The sequence below is a fragment of the Danio rerio genome, chromosome 21 (assembly GCF_052040795.2).
Source record: "Danio rerio strain M-AB ecotype USA chromosome 21, GRCz13ab, whole genome shotgun sequence".
Classification (NCBI taxonomy): domain Eukaryota; kingdom Metazoa; phylum Chordata; class Actinopteri; order Cypriniformes; family Danionidae; genus Danio; species Danio rerio.
The window spans coordinates 31995669-32016694 of NC_141041.1; the positions used below are offsets into that span (position 1 = coordinate 31995669).

General features: G+C 34.7%; 1 protein-coding gene across 35 annotated transcripts in view; it reads right to left on the reverse strand.

Moving 5' to 3' along the window:
• The window catches only part of nrxn2a (neurexin 2a), a 762095-nt gene that overhangs the window by 471513 nt on the left and 269556 nt on the right, over positions 1-21026 (reverse strand). For 21 of the 35 annotated variants that reach the window (XM_087299962.1, XM_087299955.1, XM_087299951.1 and 18 more), the window contains 5 exons: positions 16833-17134; positions 9954-10115; positions 5858-6284; positions 3802-4185; positions 1992-2195 (listed from right to left, as the gene is read on the reverse strand). In XM_087299962.1, the coding sequence (XP_087156088.1) occupies positions 1992-2195; positions 3802-4185; positions 5858-6284; positions 9954-10115; positions 16833-17134 (1479 nt within the window). 35 annotated transcript variants of the gene reach the window in all.

Below are 21026 nucleotides of genomic sequence, written 5' to 3' on the forward strand. Positions count from 1 at the left end.
TCTTTTACCTGTTTTTCCGTTTCTTTGGTTGTAAAGCACTTTGTGAACCTTTTCTTACTTACACTGTTAAAGTTTTAAAAAATGTGGCAATCTACTTCAAATTACATCCTGAATATGAAGGGAAATGATATATTACTACACTGTAAAAGATTATGTGATCAATTAGTCATGACAACATATGTTTTTAGTTCATTGTAACTTATTAAACTAAGTTAATTATGTTCTAACTTAATTTGATAAATTATGCAAGCCGTTTTAAGTCAGTTTAACATAATATGTTTAATAGACTCATATAGTTAATTTGATTCAGCTCAAAATCTTAAGCCAACCAGGATTTTTTTTTTAACAGTGTATATAAAGAACCGTGTAGAACAATTACAGTACATATGCATACATTAGTCAATTGATTTAGATCAGAGATGCCCAAACATTTTCGTATGAAGGGCCAAAAACCAAATATTATTATGAGCCATGGGCCAAAGGTAAATATACCAAAATATCTTATTAAAGTGGATAATTTCCAAATGTATGTCCTAATATTTCAAAGTAAATAGAAAACATTAAACTATAAATTGTATTAAATAATGCAGTGTAACTTTTTAATGGTAACTTATTGCAATAAGGACATAAACAATCACATTTTTAACACAGTGGAGTTCAGTGCTGAATACACTAGTCAAGCAGAATCTGCCTTTGATTTGTTTTGCTCACCAAAGTCTCTGCATTATCGAGTCACAGTATGTACATTTAAACTAAATCTGAATTATTTACACCATTAAATTGAAACCTTTAATTTCAGTTAGCTTTCAACAATAAAGCAAACAAAGGGTTACATTAAATTTGAATTGACAATCTAGAAACTATCCCTATTATTTTTCCTCTCTTCTCAGAGGGATGGCAGGCCAAATCAAAGGTTACCATGGGCAAACTTTGGCCCACAGGTCCTACTTTGGGCATCACTGATTTAGATGTAAAAATGAAATTGGTTACAATAAAAAGCTAACTGTAAATAATAAGGTAATTATATGGCTGAGAAATATGGCTCCCCTGAATGATTTTATTTTCCTGATTTTACAATAGTTTTAGTTAATTATAGTAAACTGATTCACCATTTAGAAATTAATTACATTTATAAATATTTCGCAAAATAAAATGTAGTTAAAAACACTAAAATATTTTTTAAAGTACATATTTAGCTTGGCTTGTTTTTATTATTTTAATATTCCTTTTAACTGCTTCATTTTTAAATGTATTCTGTTGCTTCTCTTGGCTTATTTTTGTTTTTATCTTCTTCCTATTTATTTTACTTTGACTTATGTACAGCACTTTGGTCAGTCTTGTGACTGTTTTTAAATCTGCTTTATAAATAAATGAACTTGAACTTGATCACTGTTTTAAGTACAAAATATTAAAGCAATTTACTGTATATAAAAAAGTGTGTCTTTCAATTAAAGATTTCTAAATTGCTTGCATATTATTCCTAAAGACAAAACTACTCAGCCTCATTATGTAAGCAATTTAATAATAATAAAAACTAAGAATACTGTACAGGATTCATATCATATTCTTACTTTGAAGTTGATCTTTTGAAATACAGAGATTTATATTATATTATATTATATTATATTATATTATATTATATTATATTATATTATATTATATTATATTATATTATATTACATTATATTATATTTAAACATTATAAAGTTATAGAAAAATTCAAAAGGTAAAACAATATAATTTCCCCTCAGTCTCCCCTAGTTTAACTCAATGTGTTTGACACTAAATGATCTGGTCTCTCTGGCTGTCTGCTCTGAAAGCTGCAGAAGTGAAAGCCATTGAAGGCTGCACAGGTGGAGAGAGAAAGACAGAGCGAGAAAGAAAGAGAGAGAGAGAGAGAAGAAGAAGAAGAAGAAGAGCAGAAAGAGATTAAGATGGAGGAATGAGAGTGAAATGTGTCTTGGGAAGAGCCTCGAGTCTGGTGGTTTTACCGAGGTTGACGGTAAGCTTGACTCTTCCCCCGTCCAGCTCCAGGCGCAGGGTATCGGCGGACTCTTTGGAGGTGGTGGCCATGAGCAGACCATAAGCCCTCTGAGACATGAAGCGCAGAGACACGTCCTCGGCCTCGCTGTGAGCTGCGTGAGGCATCAGGACTTTCAGAAACATGCTGCCGTCGTAACTCAACACTGCAGACTCTGAAAGAGGCAGAACAAGACACTACAGGTCAGCAAACACTAGGATGCAAAATTAAAAGATATATTTTTGTATGCATTTTTCAAACAGTATTTTTTTATGTTTATATAATGTTAAAAAGCAAAGCAAATGTAAACATTATCAATATTTTTATTCAGTTTTAATTACTCTTTAATAAACTAATTTAAATCCAAATAAAATTTAACTAATTGCTACTGCTATTAAGACATTTCATTTTAAGTTACATGGTCACAGTAACAGTAATAACAGCTACAGTATATCATTTAATAATTACTTTATTTTTACATTTTACATTATTTTATGTAATTAATTATTATCATTATTATTATTATTATTATTATTATTATTATTATTATTATTTTAGTTGTAGTATTACTAGTAGTAGTAGTAGTAGTAGTAATAGTTTTACATTCTAAAATGTACAGTTTACATGAATTGTTATTATCTTTCAGTAATATTAATAGCATTATTTAGTAGTAATTAGTATATTATAACTACTGTGTAACTATGAAATGTTGTTCTATACCAGTGGTCACCAAACTTGTTCATGGAGGGCCGGTGTCCTGCTAATTTTAGCTCCAACCCTAATCAAACAACCTGAACAAGCTAATCAAGGTCTTACGAGGTATACTTGAAACATCTGTGCAGGTGTGTTGAGGCAAGTTGGAGGTAAACCCCGCAGGGACACCCGCCCTCCAGGACCAGGATTGGTGACCCCTGTTCTATACTATTACTCTAATATTATTATTATTATTAATAATAATAATATTAACAACTTGTAATTGTTTTACTGTTAAAAAGTATGTTTTTAATGATAAAACAATTACATTATCCTTAACAAAAGTTTTATTATTTATTTTATATTTTATTTTTTTTTATATTTTATTTTATATTTTATTTTATTATATTTATTATATTTTATTTATTTATTATCTTATATCTGTTGGTTATAATGTTACTTGAGCAAAGGTTTTGTTTTTGTATGTTTTTTGTACTACTACTATTGCTTAATTCTATAGATTTTATTTAATATGTAATTATATATGAATATAATATATAATTATTATTATGAGGCAATAGTAGTAGCAACAGTAAAAACAGATATAAGATGATAAACTTTTGTTAATCAGCCAAAAAGATATAATTACAAGTAAAATATCATTCAATTTATACTCTTGGCCTAAGGGTCTATATCTGTTTCATTATAATTACATTTACTAGTTTCATTTATAATTAATTATACAAATTATAGAATTTGATGCTCATTGCAATTAAAATATCACCAAGTACACTGTTGCTGAGTCACCAACAGCATGTCTACAATGGACACTGTGTGGCCACAGTGCTATTCTTACTGCCAGACAGCAGAGGGCAGGAGAGAGTTAGAAACCACACATTGCAAGCAAACAAGGGTCTATGCAGGTGAGATCTGATGAAGCGAGCTGGAGCCTAGCTGTATCTCAATATAAAACTGTACAAGCGAAGCACTGAAGCTTTGCTCTTCTTTAAAAGAACGCGTCTCAACCGTGAGACGTAATCCAATGTTTAATCCTGCCTCCCTACAGCTTTAAGCCCTACTTTCCTCACCCATCTCACAGTTGGGGCCCATATATCCAGTTCCAGTGCAATCACAGACGTGTCTGTTCCAGCCCTCGCGGCATCGGCCTCCATGAACGCAGGGCTCCGAGCTGCACCTCCGATGGGTTTCACGGGTACAGAAGCTGCTGACACCCGGAGCGCTCTGAAGCTCCGCCAAACGCCGCAGGTCTTTGCTGCGCCCATCGACAAAGAGGTCCCGCACGCAGCCCACAAAGCCCAGCCTGAGGCGGGCAGTCCACACCTCTGGAGGCAGAGAAAGATCCCCACTGTTCTCCGGCAGACCCCCCAAATACATTTCACCATCTAGATCCAGGATCTCACTCCCTTCGTTGGTGGAGAAGGGCAGGCTGCGGCCATTGACGGAGATGGAGCCTTGGAGAAAGTGAATGAAGCAGAGGTGAGCCTAAACAGCACAATGTTTGTTTACAATTTAGCCTCATTTTTTGTCAAAATTTTATTGGTAATATGTTATGTTAGGTAATTAATTTGTGAACTATGATGCAGGGTTTTATATTTAGCTGAAAGTTAGAACACATTATTTTGAATTCTTTCCTATTTGAAAAATTGTGAACATCTTTCAGAGGATTTAGTTTTAGGGTTTACTATAATAATCATTTTGTTAAAAAATATCTCGGAATGCATTTCTAATAGATTAGCACTGAAATGACATAAAATAGACAGGATGACAAGACGAAATGATGGATAGACTGAAAGTTTGACAGAAGGAGCAACAGATTGATAAAAATGACATGCTAACTACATAGGAAAATAGATTAATAGAATAAAGACAATAGACAGAACACATTGACAGAACGGTAATTGTAGAATGAAAGATAGAACAACAGACCAATAGATAAAAGAACAGGAGATAGAATGAGAATAAAACAGAGAGATAGAATAATAGACAGAATGACTTGAAAGAACTAACAGATAGAAATACGAGCAATAGGCTAAACTGTACATAGAATAACAGAGGCTACGTCTGAAATCTCATACTTCCATACTATTTAGTACGCTAAAAACCGAGTAGTATGTCCGAATGTGTAGAATTCGAAAAACAGTATGCTAGAAGGACCCGGATGACCAACTACTTCCAGCGAGATTATGTAGTGTGCATCCGACTGCGATATCCTATGATACCCTGCGAGCAAATTCATGAAAGGAAGTGAAGTGCAATGCAACTCACGTGGAAAGATCACGTGATTTTGACACAACGGCAGATGTAGTACATCCGAGTTTCAATCATACTGCTCACATTCATACTGTACAGAACATACTTTTCTAGTGGCCGAGTCGTACATTTAAAATCAAATACAGTATCTAATGAGTAGTAGGCGGTTTTGGACGCAGCCAGAATGTCATACTGATGGAAAGAATGTCAACTTATAGATCGATTAAAAGAAAAACAAATTGAATGTAAACTAGAACTTAAGTCAGACAGACAGACAGACAGACATACAGACAGATAGACAGACAGACACAGATATTTATATCATGACGTCCTGTGGGGGCTTCTACTAGCACTTAATAAACATATTAAATTGACTAGCCTTGTTAATAATTAACTAAAACTAATTTAATTAACGCCGCTACTAGGGATCCCTGAAGACTATCGTTTTAGTAACTCATGGAATCAGTATAGCTGCTGTACAATAGCTGTCACAAGTTATTAAAAAAATTGAGATTTCATTAATTTAGCATTAACAATCCTCTGTTCTTCCCTTTTTTCCCCTGAGCTCAGCTAGTGGAAAGGTCTTCAGCCTCTTCCCCTGGGATTTGCTAAATCCCACGGTGGGCCTGCTTCTTTAAAACTGCAGAGAGTGTGTTTGAGTTGAGCTCTTACAGTAATGAGAGGTAATGAGAGGTAGAAGAAATAGAGTACAGTGATTTAGCAGTTTGTGAAGTATGCATATCAGATGGACCTTAAGCGGGCAGAACGAGGCAGTGCTTTAACGGCAGAGATTAAGAGGAAAGCGTCAGAGTAGGAATCAAAGCGAGAGCAGGTTTAGCAATAATGTGTGTGCTGATCTTGCAATATCCTGACCTTTCCTGCCCTCTCTCTGGAAGTCTACGTGGCACCATTCTCCATCATTGACCTTCTTGTTCCCCACTTTAATCTTGATGCTCCCGGAGCCCATGTCCATGAGTAGGTGGAGGAATCCATCCAGCAGTTCCATGGCGAAGAAGTCCACCCTTGGTCTGTGATCTTTTGAACCCTGCGGCCGCCCGTGACTGAACAACAGCAGTCCGTTGGGCTCGGTGGTTCGAAAATCGAAGGACACAGAGCCAGCTTTCTTGCCATTCCAGCGCGGGAGGGTTACATAAGCAGTGGGCGCGTCGAAACTGACTGGGTCCAATGCAGCGACGTCCTCGCAGCGGAAGGTCAAATCGCCATGGAGGGTAACCTTAGGGTCACGCAATTCCGCCAGATGGGAGAGCTCTAGTCTGAACTCATTATTGGTGTAGACCACCTGGGATAGGGAGAAAGAAAAAAAAGCTTAAATGCTAACAGGAGGGAATGGAGTAGTATGCTGCCCACTGGTACAAACAAACCCCAGCTGATGTGTGTACCTAGAGGGCACGGTTTTCAAGTCAGTAAACACGGCAGTCTCTTTAAATACTCAAAAGCATGAGTGGATCACATAAACCGAGAGACATCATCCAGAGCACTACAGCAACCCTCGGCTAATCGATATTCTGTTTCATTAATATGATGAATCATCCTACGCTAACATTAGCTCTGACGATGCCGCGGCTAAGTGCTTTTCTGAATCGTGCGCATAAACAGCGCATTCATTAAGTGACGTCAACTGAAAAATCTCAATGTATGATATGATGTCTAGCCCACACGTGCCACCGTATGACAAAACTGCTCCTAAAATAACATTCCTGCATGCTGACTGTGTCCCCTTAAGGTTGGTTTTTTGTTTCTGTCACATGTGCTCTCTCTATGGCCAGATGGGGGGTGGGGGGGTAAGCCCATCACAGCAAACACGCTTTTCATTTTTACACCAGCCTCTCTGTCTGTCCGAAGATGATGACTGACGCTTTGTTGCTGGGTGTGAACTTGAGTGTCTCTGAAAATAACACAAGACGGCCATGTTTCTCGTCAGCCATCGTGACAGAAAAATAAAAAGAGAGGTAAGAGCAAAACAAGAGGTGCCAGGCTCTGAGTGAAGGAACATGAAAAATGCAATTATTGCCACAGAGCGTGGAGAAAAAAAAGGGGGAAGCTATCAATGAGATTTCAAACTATCTCAGACTGCACAACGTATACAGTACGTCTTCCTGCTTCGCTATCAGATTAAGATAGAGGTTTGTAATTTCAGTGTTTCTTAAATGTTTGGGCCTATAAAAAAAATGTCCTTCCCTCATATTTCTGTAACCATGTCGCTATGACTATTGCTCATAGTTCGGACTGGAGAAAAATGATTTAAAAATCAGATAGTGTATGATGAAAAGCAACCCACAACACCAACAACAGTTTAAACCAAAAAAAAAAAAACAGCAACTGAGCATTGTCATAAAGGCGATTCACAGGCAAGAACCATTCTCATTTTCTTCAGAAAGTGTACAAATCTTTCTGGAACAGGCACTTTTCCAAAACTGGGAACAAAATTGTATATAATTTTTGTTCCCTTGTCAGACAAAAGGTTCAGTGAAAATGGTGTTAAATCTTTAGAAAACATCAGCCATAGGATGTCAAACTCCACATTATTAACAGCTTTACATCCATATTCTGGTGATTTAAAATACTACTACTGCTACTTCTACTACTACTAATAATAATAATAATAATAATAATAAAATATATATATATATATATATATATATATATATATATATATATATATATATATATATATATATATATATATGGCTACACTTTATTTTGATAATCCACTTTTGACATTCCTCTAAGTAAATTTGCAACTACAGAACATGGTAATGGTGACACTTTACAATTAGTGTGTATTAGTTAATGTATTAGAATATGAGTAAGTTGTAACACATTGAGCCACTTAGCTTTTTTCTCATGACCTGTTTCTGCAGGAGGAAACACAAATTACTTTCAAATATTTCAAATATAGTCTGTGTTATTTAAGAAATCCAGGCATAACACTGTATGACAACAATTTAGATGACTGTTTTATAGCCTACAGCTAATCAGTCTGTCGGATTTTGGACTGCATTGCAGTTCTAAAGTAAAAAAATATAAATGATACATTATCGTAAGTAAAACAAATACATTTAAAGATATGGTATATGCATATATATATATATATATATATATATATATATATATATATATATATATATATATATATATATATATATATATATATATATATATATATATATATATATATAAAAAAGAGTTGCATTCACCTGGAAAATGGAGGCAACTTAAATGGTTTGTGAGCTTAATTAAGTGCACACAGAATGCCATATTATCTGGTAATTGTAGAAAATAAGTTAACATTAACAAAGATTATGTAATGCTGAATAACAGTTGTTGCCCACCATTAGTTCATGTTAACTATTGCAATAAATAACACATTAATATATGTTTAGTTAACATTAACAACAATTAAGTAATGCTTAACAGATGTATTGTTAAATATGTTAACTAATTCAATAACTAGCATTACACCCATATTGTGAAGTGTTACCAAGCTAACTAACTCTCATTACACTAGTGGTAAGTAGTAAGTAAGTAGTAGTGGCTATTAGAATACACTGACATGTGGTTGCAGGTCAAACTTTATTTTAAGGTATGATTAATGCTATTAACGAATCATTAAATACGATGTTTAGCACAATAAAGCTCAAATAAGGTTTAGTTATTGCTAGGCCCACACGGAATCTGCACTGCAAAATCTTAAAAAAGATTTAAATCCTATCATTGACTCAATTTATTCAGTTGTGTGTACATTTATATTCATTCAGGTTTTAAATTAATTTATGTAATATTACTGACTAATGTAAAATTGTTCATATGATTTACTTACAATACAGTTTATAAAGTAAAAATTTCTGTTTTTTTAGTAGATATATTATATGAGAAACCCGTTTTGTTTAACAAGTAAATGGATATAATAGAATTTGCATTGTAAACAACATGAATTAAAAGTTACAAATGTATAGTTTATTTCACCATATTAAGTTTTTAGTCACAAAACTCCTAAAATCATTCTGCATACATCTGCTGATTTTTTACAATATTCTGTGCAGAAATAGCAAACAATGTCTGCAGATTCAGTCTGGCTCTATAGTTATCGGACTAGATTAGGGATGTATAACAAGAACAAAAGCCGCCCATATTTTAATAATAGACTGATAATAAGCTAATAGTTAATAGTTCATAGTGGTTAATAATGTTAGTAGGCAATTGGTACCTAAACTAAAATGTTACCAAAAGTTCATACCTGACCTAAAGTCATCATAAACAATGTGTCATCACTTTCATGTGTTCACTGTACCATGCTACTACCCATGTTCTAAAGTACTACAGTTAATATGATTTGTACACATGCACTGTACTTTTAAGTTAGCTTGATCCTCAAACATTAAACATCATATACTGTAAATTAAAACCACCCAACGTTATCAAAATGTCAAACCTACAAAGAGGTATCAAACAACATGAAAGTACCCACACAAAAACCCCAAATGAAAACAAAGGAGCAACTAGACAAAACAAGACACGGCACAGACTCCCGAAAGCATAACAAAGTCGTAGAGGTGTGCGTGTCTCTATCAGAGGAGCAATAAGAAAGTGCTCGAGCTCCTGCTGAAGAGGGCCACTGATACTAACTGTACGGTTGAGCAGGTAGAGACTGGTGATTAATAGAGTCCGGGGTCAACGAGACAGAGATGGAGAGTCCGGGACAGTCGAATGGGGATCCATAGAGGAAATCAATTTTTAATTTGGCTGTCAGGATAGTAAAGCTGGAACTTCAACGGTATGGACATGACATAAATTATGGGACACGCACGGAAGGGTGGCGAATAGAGAAAAGGACAGATAAGGAAGAGGTAAAAGAGGACAGGTCGCTTGGGCACAAAAAAAAAGAACATCAAGAAAACCAGGTCCTCTTTGTGATCTAAATTCAAAACAGCTTCAAAAATGCACTTACATCTTTAAGGCAACCCATGAAGTTGTTGCTGACGGGGGAGCCGGGCAGATCGGCTGTGTTTGGACTGCCACCCACGTAGAAGAAATCATCTGATCCCAGCATGGTGTAGTCCTCCTGGGTGTAGCCCGTGGTTGTGAGGAGCCCGTCCACTGATATGGTCACCTGCTTGCGTAAATGCCATAGACGGACGGAAAGGAGAAAGAGAGAGGGGGAAGAAACAAAGAGGGAACGTGGGACATCTTTTCATTTTGCAACAGCCGAAATCCTTGTTTTCTCAACTAAAAAAATAAAGAAATTAATTAAAAAAAACTGGTTCACAGGGGGGCTCCTCTGGTTCTGTATGCATACGTTAACCCATTTTTATGTCTGCTATTGCTGCTTTCTGAATAAGAGAATGCTGTTATGTGTGCTGGACTGTGCACTATTCAGTGTTGGAGAGGAGAAACGGGGAAGGGAGGTGTTTGGCTTCAGGAACTAAGAGGAATCACTATCTGTGCGTCCCAAATTTCATACTTTTGCACTATTCTACGCCATTTTAGTATGATAAATGCAATAAGTAGTGCATAAAAAGAGGAATGCACTGAAAAACTAGTTAGCTCGTGTAGCGGATGGAGCAGAGCAGTTGGATTACTTTATTTATTTTGGGTTGTGCAAGCAAAAATATTTATACATAAGTGGTTATGCCACCACCTGATGGTCAATGTAGTTGTGCTCATGACAGGAACTATTTGGTAGTTTGGTTATTTATTGTACAAATTTGAAAAATGTTAAACATCGACTGAGAAATGGAATAAATTTCTATTTAGTTAAAGAAAAAAAAAAAACGATCCAATTGAGACAACACTAAACTCATACACTACACGGTTGAGTGTATAAGTGCATAGTGTATAGTGTGTCATTTGGGACGCAACTCATATGTTGAGTGGGTTAGCAAGTGATGTTAAAGGGTGACTGTGCGAGATTAGTATAAAAGGGGGGGATTCAGACACAAAAATGGTTGTTAGTATAACAGAGGTTGCATTTAACTATGCTCGTGGTCAGTTCTAATCAACTACTGGATTGTACACATTGTTGTAAGAGAGATGTATTGAAAAGAAATACGTTTGGGTATAGCGATAGCTTTAAGTTTGTTAATAAACAAGCCGTGCATGATGGTTAAGACATCTCGGGCTGCGATTTCAGGACATAAAGTCACTTATAATGTATTTATATGCTGATGCATGGAAGAGCTGGCAGACATCTAAAACAGGTGGTTTTCTTACAGTCTCAATAAATGCTCAGGGTTGAGGCGTTTCCATGCCGACAGACAGAGAGGATTTATATTCCATCTCTAATATCGTCAAATATTCCGTGAACGTGATTATTACTGTGGACAAGTAGGCAGAGCTGGAAAGAATGCAGCTTGTTTGCTGGAAATTGTGGATGGTTTGCATTGTCCTGAAATTGAAACCCGCCATTTGTCTGAACCTTTATAAGAGAGAAAGAGCAGAAGAAGCAAGACATGGAGAAGAAAATAAAGCCCATAGAAAGAAAAACCAATAAATCAATGCACAGCATCACTCAACAACAGAAATAGCTACCCACACATGCAGTGGAAGCAAATTATGCAGGTGAATAATGACAAATAAGCTGCATATTATCTAAAAAACAACAAAAAAACAAAACTGTATTTGAAGCACAAGTCCAGTATTATGCAAAAACAACATGTCGCACATGCTGGATAAAAAAAGTGCCACATGTTATTGGCTACTTAAAGGAATGAATGACAAAAATGCATGAAGAAAATGGCATTTTTGTACTTTTGTCTGCAACAGGAAGAGAAGGGTAACAGGAGGTCAGTCTTTGCTCTGTTCCCTAGACAGAGTGTTAATAACAGCTGCATGGCAGTTGCAATCATTTTTATCCAATTCTGTTATTTTCCACTTCCAATTCACATAAACAGTGAGTGTTTGTGCTCAAGCAGAACACCTCCATTTGTCAGGCCAAGGTCAGCTTTTTATACTCAAGTGTGCGAGAGCTGGAAATTAGAAAAGATTCCCAATAACATGTTACATGCAGAAAACAGCAAGGGTTGTAAAAACATCAAAACATCTTTGGGAAACATTAAGAGACCACTTAAAACATTTCTCTGGATTTACTGTGGGTTTAAGTGAATTAATTAGTTTTGAGTGACTGATTAAATTGATGTATATTTCTAATTCGAGCAGAATAATCATTTTTATTGTTATGATTGTAGTCATTTTTATTAGATCCTAAACATTGTTATTATGTTGTCTAAAAATTATTATAAATTAAAAATTGCTATTTTAAGCATACATTTATACATTAATAAACTATTCAATCACACTATACATTGTATTTTTCCTCATATATTGCTTATTTTTGTTTACTGTTATTTTTACTCAAAAATAACAATATGTTTTAATTTTGAGCATTTAGGTCAAGTTTGAATCCACAGGAAAAAGTAGCTGATAACTGCACATAAATCACCAAAATTTTACATTAATTGGATGATATTAATAGTTGCTTGGCAACCATGAAAAAAAAAACACAGTAACACTGTATGTAAAGTGCATGACATGTCAAAACTAAATTGCTCCCATTATAATCAACAAAGCTGGAATTGCTTCTGCCTGAAACACAGAGTAGATTCTAGTTCTTAACTCATTTTGTATCGCATATGCATAGCATATCATATAGACTTTGTTTATATGCCATTCCACCTAGCACAAATATTATTTCAGCCCTTTAAAATCCCTCTAAGTAAAAGCAGTTGCATATAAAAGTACAATAAAAGCCTTCATTGCCCTTCTCTCCTCTTGTTCCTGATTTACATGGCGGATATGAATACAATGTTTGAGAACATTGCATATTAAGTGTCGTTGCTGAGCAAAAAAAAGAGAATCATTAAATGCTACATCATACAGGGCAGCGAAATCTCTGTATGAAATGCTGCAACATTTAATAAAAGCCAACATCAAAGGGGGAGAATGAGGGAAAATGGAGCAGGTGGACAGAAACACTGCACAAGAGCTGCAGTCATGTGTTTCTTTCTGATTGTCTCTTTTATCTAAGAAATTACTAAATGCTTTGAAAGAGCACCCTGTGCCCTTTTACTTTGACTGACACTGGGCAGTTTATGTTTTAAATTAGCATGCAATGTATTGCTCGATGTGTGAAAAAAAAACTTGACAAATTCAGTTTGAAAGATAAGGTTTAGGAGCAATACATTTTAGAATTTACATTATGCATAACAATATGTTTTTGTCAGTACAGATTCTGCCATAATGTGACCCAGAGTGAAATCTTGCGCCGACAGCAGCTCACAGCATTGTTTATGCCCACCGTAGAGAGTCTCAGCCAAATAGGATGTGTTATTAATGATAGAACTCATACAACAAAAAGCATTTTAATAAGTATATGGGTGAAGGGAATTGTGAGTGGTGTTAAACAAACAAACAAACAAAAAAAACAATGTACATAAATTGCAAATGGCAAAAAAATGAACTTTTGCATGGCACCTGGGGGTTGATGCCATTTTTTTACTTTTCTTTAGTCGTTTCTGCACAGTAAAAGCATAAAAAAGAGATAAAAAAAGAAAGGGCCAAACCAAACTAGACAAATTAGAATGTGATATCTACCATATAATGCAGTTTGTTTACCGTAGGGAGTCCAACCCCTGCGCGCTTCAAAAAAAGAAAAAAAACAAGGGAGGGAGAGTAAAATTACATACCATAAACTCCACAGATGCTTTAAAAGGATTCAAAAAATGATTTACTAGCAATTTTAAATCATAATTTATCCATACCAAGAAATGCCACTAATTTCTCCGCCCTCCGTTGAATGAGGTGAAAAAAATAGCTGTTAAAGTCTACCTAATTTCTTTGGACACTGTCAACGGCAAACAGATGGCTCACATTCCATGGAGGTTTTCGTGTTAGTATTTGAAGGGGTAAAGGCAGAAGATAAACAATGACAAATCCACTTAGAGGCTTCGGTGTTAGTGAAAAAAAAAAAAAAAAAAACAGAGAGATATCAACTAATCTGTCAAACAAGATGGTTCGGGGAGGGTTTTGAAGGAGGGATCTTGCAGAGGCAGCAGCGTTAGAGTAAAGAATGACAGCAGCAGTAGCAACTCGCTCGTTATTTAAGGTAAATGAATGACAAAAACAAGAATGTCGACAACCGTTATGTGCTCGTTTACGCCTGCTTGGCATCGGAGAGCTCGGTACTTGGATAATTTGTCGTGGCGGAAAAAAAAAAAACACAGCTCATTCGTTAACTGATGCAAGGTGCGCCCTCGGCTCTGTAAGCAACACTTGAGCTAAAGGTTATGCCAGTCAAATGCAGAAATAATCAGCGGTTGGAGATGCCAGCAGGCACACTGTGTATCTATACAGTGTGTTCCATCATATAATCACATTAAAAACAATCGAAACAGCCTCGACTATAAGCGCTGCCTTATTTAAGGCTGTGATGGAGGGAGTCTTTTCCTCCTAGGTTAAATGATTAACAGCAAACATTCCCCCTTCTCCACAAGATGGAAAGCTTGCTGGGTGCGAACAGATTTTTTTCGCTGGCGTAATTGGAACATTTTCACCGTTGTGAATTTAATCACAGGCAAAACAGAGCGATGCAGTCTGGACTTGAATGGAGTCACCAAATCAAAACACTCCTCTTCAACAGGGACTCACACACACACACACACACACACGCGCACACATCCGTACTGGTTTGTAACAACTGGAATGTAATTATCACCGCTGTCTATGTCTGGAACAGCCTGTGGCTTAATGGTACTTCAATCCTGCAGAAAAGAAGATTCCTGAAAGCCTTCCAAGAGAGCGACAACAGAAATATTTTGCACTCTGCAAATTGCTGAAATGAACATCTCAGCACTCATGGGTGTAAAACGTGAATCTGTTTTGCAATCAGGGTTAGATATTACCTTGCAATGAAAGGTGGACAAGCTCCAAAACAACTGGCTGCTCCTCTAAAGCACCTGTGAGACCATCTGATTCCAATTAAATCAGGGCTTTGTGCACTTTGTCTTGAGGTAAATTCCATACAAAAGTGAGCAACAATTTGCTGTTCTCATTCCAGAGCACTTAAATTGAGTACACTGGAGGATCCAGGACATTGCTGGCTCATGTGTGGCTGTTTGGAGCAACACAAGAAGCCAAAAGGCATTATTACGAAGCTGAATATAACTTTAATGATGCGACTGTGTGTTTTTTAAAGTGTATGTGAAATCAAATTGTACAATGTTTATTTTGTTAGCACACTATTATTCTTTGGAAGAACAATTAATCCATGCAAGTCAATCCACTGAAAAAATAAATAAATAAATACAATTTTCAAAAGGCAAGGTTGTAAAATGTAAAAATATGCAGTCTACTGGTGTTTATTTAAATGCAGCAGCAAAGCAAATTATATACTGAATTGGTATTGTATAGGTAACATGGCTTTTATCTAATATAAATTCAAAGGTCAGAGTTCACTAAACTTGAATTTTAGAATACAGTCAAATTTTTTGCACACATTTGTTTATGATTGTGTATTTTATTAACACATTTTGAAAATAGCTTGAATATCTGTTAAACACATGCAACCTTGGACCAAAAAACCTTATTTACATGTGATTTACACCATCTGAAACTTGCATAAATAAGCTTTTTGTTGATGTATAGATGTATTTGTAAGAATAAGACAATATTTGGCAGAGATACTATTTTTAAAAAAAATCTGGAATCTAAGGATTAAAAAAAATGAAAATATTTAGAATTTTCAAAATGAAGTGTTTAGCAATGCACATAACTAATCGAAAATTTATGTTTCAGTATATATTTGTAATTTACAAAACATCTGCATGAAACATGATCTTTAGTTAATATTCTAATGATTTTTGGTAGAAAATTAAAATGTATTTTTTTTGGATATTGGCAAAAATGTACCTGTGCAATATCAGACTGGATTTGTGGTCAAGGGTGACACACTGTATCTTACTTGAGCATTAAGCATTGAAAATCCAACCAGAAGTGCTCAAATGTTAGCAGCCTTCTTGGGTTTATAACTCATTCTGGCACTAAGAATTTTGGAGGCTCACTTTTGTTTGGAATGACCAACACCAACTGTGGTTTGCAAAAAAAAAAAAAAAATGCACCTTTTATCACACTTTTTATCTTGGCATCACAGGATTTCATGCTAAAATCATATGTGAAACAATAGTTATTTCAGAAGAAACACTTCTTTCATAGCTAATAATAGGTTTGAAATGACTTAAAACTGCTGTAGCAACGGTTGCACTAACACACAATTCATTATTACTAGTTATTCACTGTCATTAGTTTAATTACTTGTAAATCTGGGTATATCAGCAGACCAATCGTTGCCCTGTGACGACCACATATAAAAAAGTAGCTAGTTTATATTTAATGTTATTGTTATCAATGAGGTAAAAAAAAAAAAAAAACATCTCAGCCGATAAATTGTGGGTATATTTTCCACCAATTAATACTCTGCGCTTTGTCATCTAGAGTAGTTATCAGCATTTAAATATAAAGAGTTACCAGTTATCAATATTGCCCAAAGTTATCGATAACAAAAATATTTCACTGAAACAGTTGTTCTGATAATCTCTCTTTACTTATATTGATGTTATCTCCACAAGTAAACTCAATTAACTATTTATTATTAATTAATATTTATTTGTTTATGTATTATTTATTTACTGTAAAGCAGTGCTGAAATTGCTAAAAGCAGTTTTAACATCAGAGTTAATCTACACATTAAAACAACTTAAAGTACAATCTTCAGAGATTTCAAAAAGATAAAAAAAAAGCCCCTGATGGAGCCATGATGTGCAAAGGTGAACGTTACCTGACGCAGGTTGCGGGACACACGGACGGCGTGCCATGCATTGTCGTTGAACTTGCCATCGGATGGCTCTACCAGAGCCTCAAAGGCACCGGAGCCCAAGTTTATGACCAGACACACAGCTCCGCTTTTCAGAGACAGGTTGACGTAGTCAGCAGACTTGCCAGTGTGAAGCAAGAGCCCGTTTCGCTGCAGCGTTCGGAAGGACAGGGTGATTTCATCTGTGCTGCTCTGGATGGGCTTTTGGGACAGGTCGTAGCTGAAGAACTCATTACCCTTGAACGTGGCCACTGACTCCACTTGGCCTTGTTGAAGGGAGATAGAAAAAGGTAAAGGATGGTCGTTAGAGCTGGGATGGACAAAAGTACAAGAACTGACTGTTCTTTATATGCTCTGTCTTTTATAGACCCTCCAAAAAACAAACAAACAAGACGAGCAAGTGAAAACAAGAGGAGAATTCATAAAAAAGCAAAGACATTCTGTCTGTTTTCTAGCCCAGATAGTTCCAATAAACACTTGGGGCTTGTTGTGATTTTTGGTAACTGATATATTATTTATATTTATTATTCTAATGTTTGTTTTATATATAAAAAAAAAAAAACAATTACAACTTTTAAGATTCTAAACACAAATTACTACATTATGTTCAAATTACAGTAGATTCACCATATAAATGTGAAAACTGAAAAAAAGAAGAGTCAACGTTCAAGTATGAAAAAGTGAAAAATGAATGAAATGGTAGTAAGACACTCATAGATATTTGGGTAAGTTTATGATTTTTACTTATTTTGTTTATCAAGGTAATATATATATATATATATATATATATATATATATATATATATATATATATATATATATATATATATATATAAACAAATAAACAAATAAACATATTGTGTGACTAACTTCACCACCTCTAACATCAACTCTTACCTAACGAAATATTTGAGAATGGAGTAGGGTTACTGCTGTACAGTAAAATACTACTACTACTTCTACTACTACTACTACTACTACGACTACTACTACTACTAATAATAACAATGATAATGATAATTATTATTATTATTATTATTAGTTTTATTAACTTTCTAACCCTTAATTAAAAAAATAAATAAATAATAAAAAAAAATCTATTTGGAAAAAAAATATATATTACAAAAGTTTTTTTTTTCTTTTTTTTTCGGGTTATACTGACATATATTTCATAACCATTATCAGTCCTGATGATAAGTATTAAATTATTTGAAGGATTTTAAAACCTTAAAATTTTGTAAACATATTATCATATAATATATTGCTAAATATATTTGATATTTGTAGTCTCCTAAAATCAATGACTAAAAAAAAGTGAGTATTTGCACAACAGGTCAATGATATGGTGCAAAAATAACGTAAACCATTTTTTTTTGTCTCTGTATAAAATAGATTAACAAAAATACTTATTTTTGGAATAATACACATTATTTGGCATTTTTCTCTGTTGGCATAATTTAAATAAATGAATAAAAAAGACCACAAGATTGCACAAAGGTAATGCAAGTTATTTTTTAAACATTTGCTGCATATTAATAAAAAAAGACAGGCAATTTCAGATACTTTCGAATATTTATTTATAAATATTACAAATAAGTCAAAATTAAATCCTTTAAACCCCGTTTTCAGAACAGAACAAGCCTAAACATTTAATGTAAGTACTTCAATATTTGCTAAAATAAAATTATTTTTTCCAATAATTGTTCAGAGATAAATATGAACTCATAAAACAGAAATTAATGCAAGACATGTTTTACAACCCAGAAAGGTTCAAGCAAGTTTTTAATTATTTTTTAACATCAATATAATAATCAAAACTGAGCAGCTTTAATGAATTCTGAAGCCTAACCACAATCGCCAGAAGTAAAACGATTACATGCATCACGGTCACATGACTACAACACTATAAAATCAACACCTTCAACCAAAGCAGCAGCTAAACGTTAGGATTAACAAGTGAAAAAAGAATTAATAAAAACCGCAACGCATGTTTAAGACACTCATAGCATGTTTTACAGCCCTGAAAGGTTGAGGCAGGACTTAAGCCTTGATGTGATTTTTGCTAATGAGAGCTTTAAAGCCACTGGCTCAAATGAAGCGTAAACGAACCAGAAATTAACAGTACAAGACAGCTGCAAGCATGAATCATTGTACATGCCTTTGACAGGAGAAAAATCTCACTGGATTACAGCACAGACTTCCATAGTCGCTCCCTTCTCATAGACACGAAGCATAGAGGTGAGTGAAAATGAGCATAATCTCCTCCAGTGTCAGCTAATCGTGAAGGTCATTTATGCATGTAAAGCTTGCCGTCTGGAAATTAAAGTGCGAGTGCGCAATTAAACGGGCTGAAAACGGCCTGTCAGGAATAATCTGAAGTAAAACAGTGGCGCACTTTTAAATAACGGTTTGATTTGCGAGATGTGAAAGCTTTGATGAGCGAGGTAGAGACTTTCAAAATACTGTCATTAAGAAAATAGGCGACTGATGAGGAAGCTTGTCAAAATACCTCATCGTTAGTTTATGTCATTAAAAATCTGTGCTATCACAGAAAGCATGCTAGTTTTGGCCTTGTGCTGTGTCTTGTGTGCAGTTCACGCCACCTGTTAATGTGAAATGCTACACTTTTCAGCTAGTATAGTGAGTGGTTTGCATGTATTATGTAAAAGGGAGCCCTGTGTAATTAGCCTAGTTTCGGGTGAGCCTGACCCTAATTGCACATGTTTCTTAAGGCAGAGTGTTTACATAAGATGTGTTCAAAACAGCTAGATGGAGCACAGCGAAAAATGCTGAATTCTCAGGGTTGATCTTGTTAGCAAAATTACTGTGCCATTACGGTGATGAAACAGTTTTAATTTAAAAATATTGTTTACAAAATTGTAAGACAAATGTAGGCTGCAAGAAATAAAGAAATAAAAAAAACATACCGTTTTGATGTTGTTGACAGATAAGACATGGGACGATAATCGTTTTCAAGGGATACCGCAGTTTGGAAAAGTCAAGGTTTTAAAACCGCCAACATTTTCTATACCGTCTCTGAGGTATGTGTAAGATTTTTTTATTCACTTTTTTTTTTTTTTTGATTTTTAGAACAGCAGTATCTTTAGTAGAAAAGATATTCAAAGATGCCGTTTCAAATTGTAAAGAAACCTGTTTTTTTTAAACAAACCAAGAAAACAGAAGTCAATGATTCATTTTCATTATTTACCCTGACATGTTTACTGCTCCAAAACATGTTAAATGTTTCTTAAAATAAAATATTTCATGTTCAAAGGAGAAAAAAGTTTTAGTTTATTACCAAGACATTTAAAAACAATATATGTTAAAGCAATAATCACAATACTGCAAAATCGTGAAACAGTGATATTTTTATACAAGGTTTTCATACCGTCACAATCTTATACCGGCCCATGCCTAATGCAATTTGCTTTTTTATTTGTGTTACACATTCAAAAATGTAATTTAACATTCAATGTAAAACAACAACAACAACAGAAAGTATTTAAACTTGCACTTTAAATTTGGCAATGTAAGAATTGAAATATTACAAATATTTTTGATGTCTTTGACAATTCAAAACATGAGCTGAAAACAGGGCCAATGGACTCCACAACCCACCAGGGGGAATGCGGGAAAAACCAGTTCCTGCTGCATTTGCATCTGAGTATGCTGAAACTCAGCTTCATCCCCCCAACTCACGCATATGGTCATTTCAATGTTTGAATGTTCTAAATTAACCAAACTGACTTTAACTATCATGTTTGATATCATTTGAAATGTCTCAGTGCGATTGGTACAATGGTCTCATTCTCTCAGAAATAGACATAATCAGAACAATAAATATATAACTTCAGGCATCTTTTGAACCACTGTAAGGGGTGTGACTTTTACACTAAGTGTGAATGCCTTTTTGTTATTCACACCCCCTTCCTTGAGGGAATTCTTGGATTATTTAAGGTAGGGTATGAGAAAGTCTCAGCGCGATTCTGCCTACCCAGATCAGCCCATAACATGGAGCCTAGGCTCCACGTTATGTAAAATTTACACGTTATGTAAAAAGTCAGATATGCATCTTTTCATCTTGGATTTATCTTTGATAATTTGATGTTTTGTATTGATCATTTATGAATTGACTGATTGAATTGGCATAATACATTT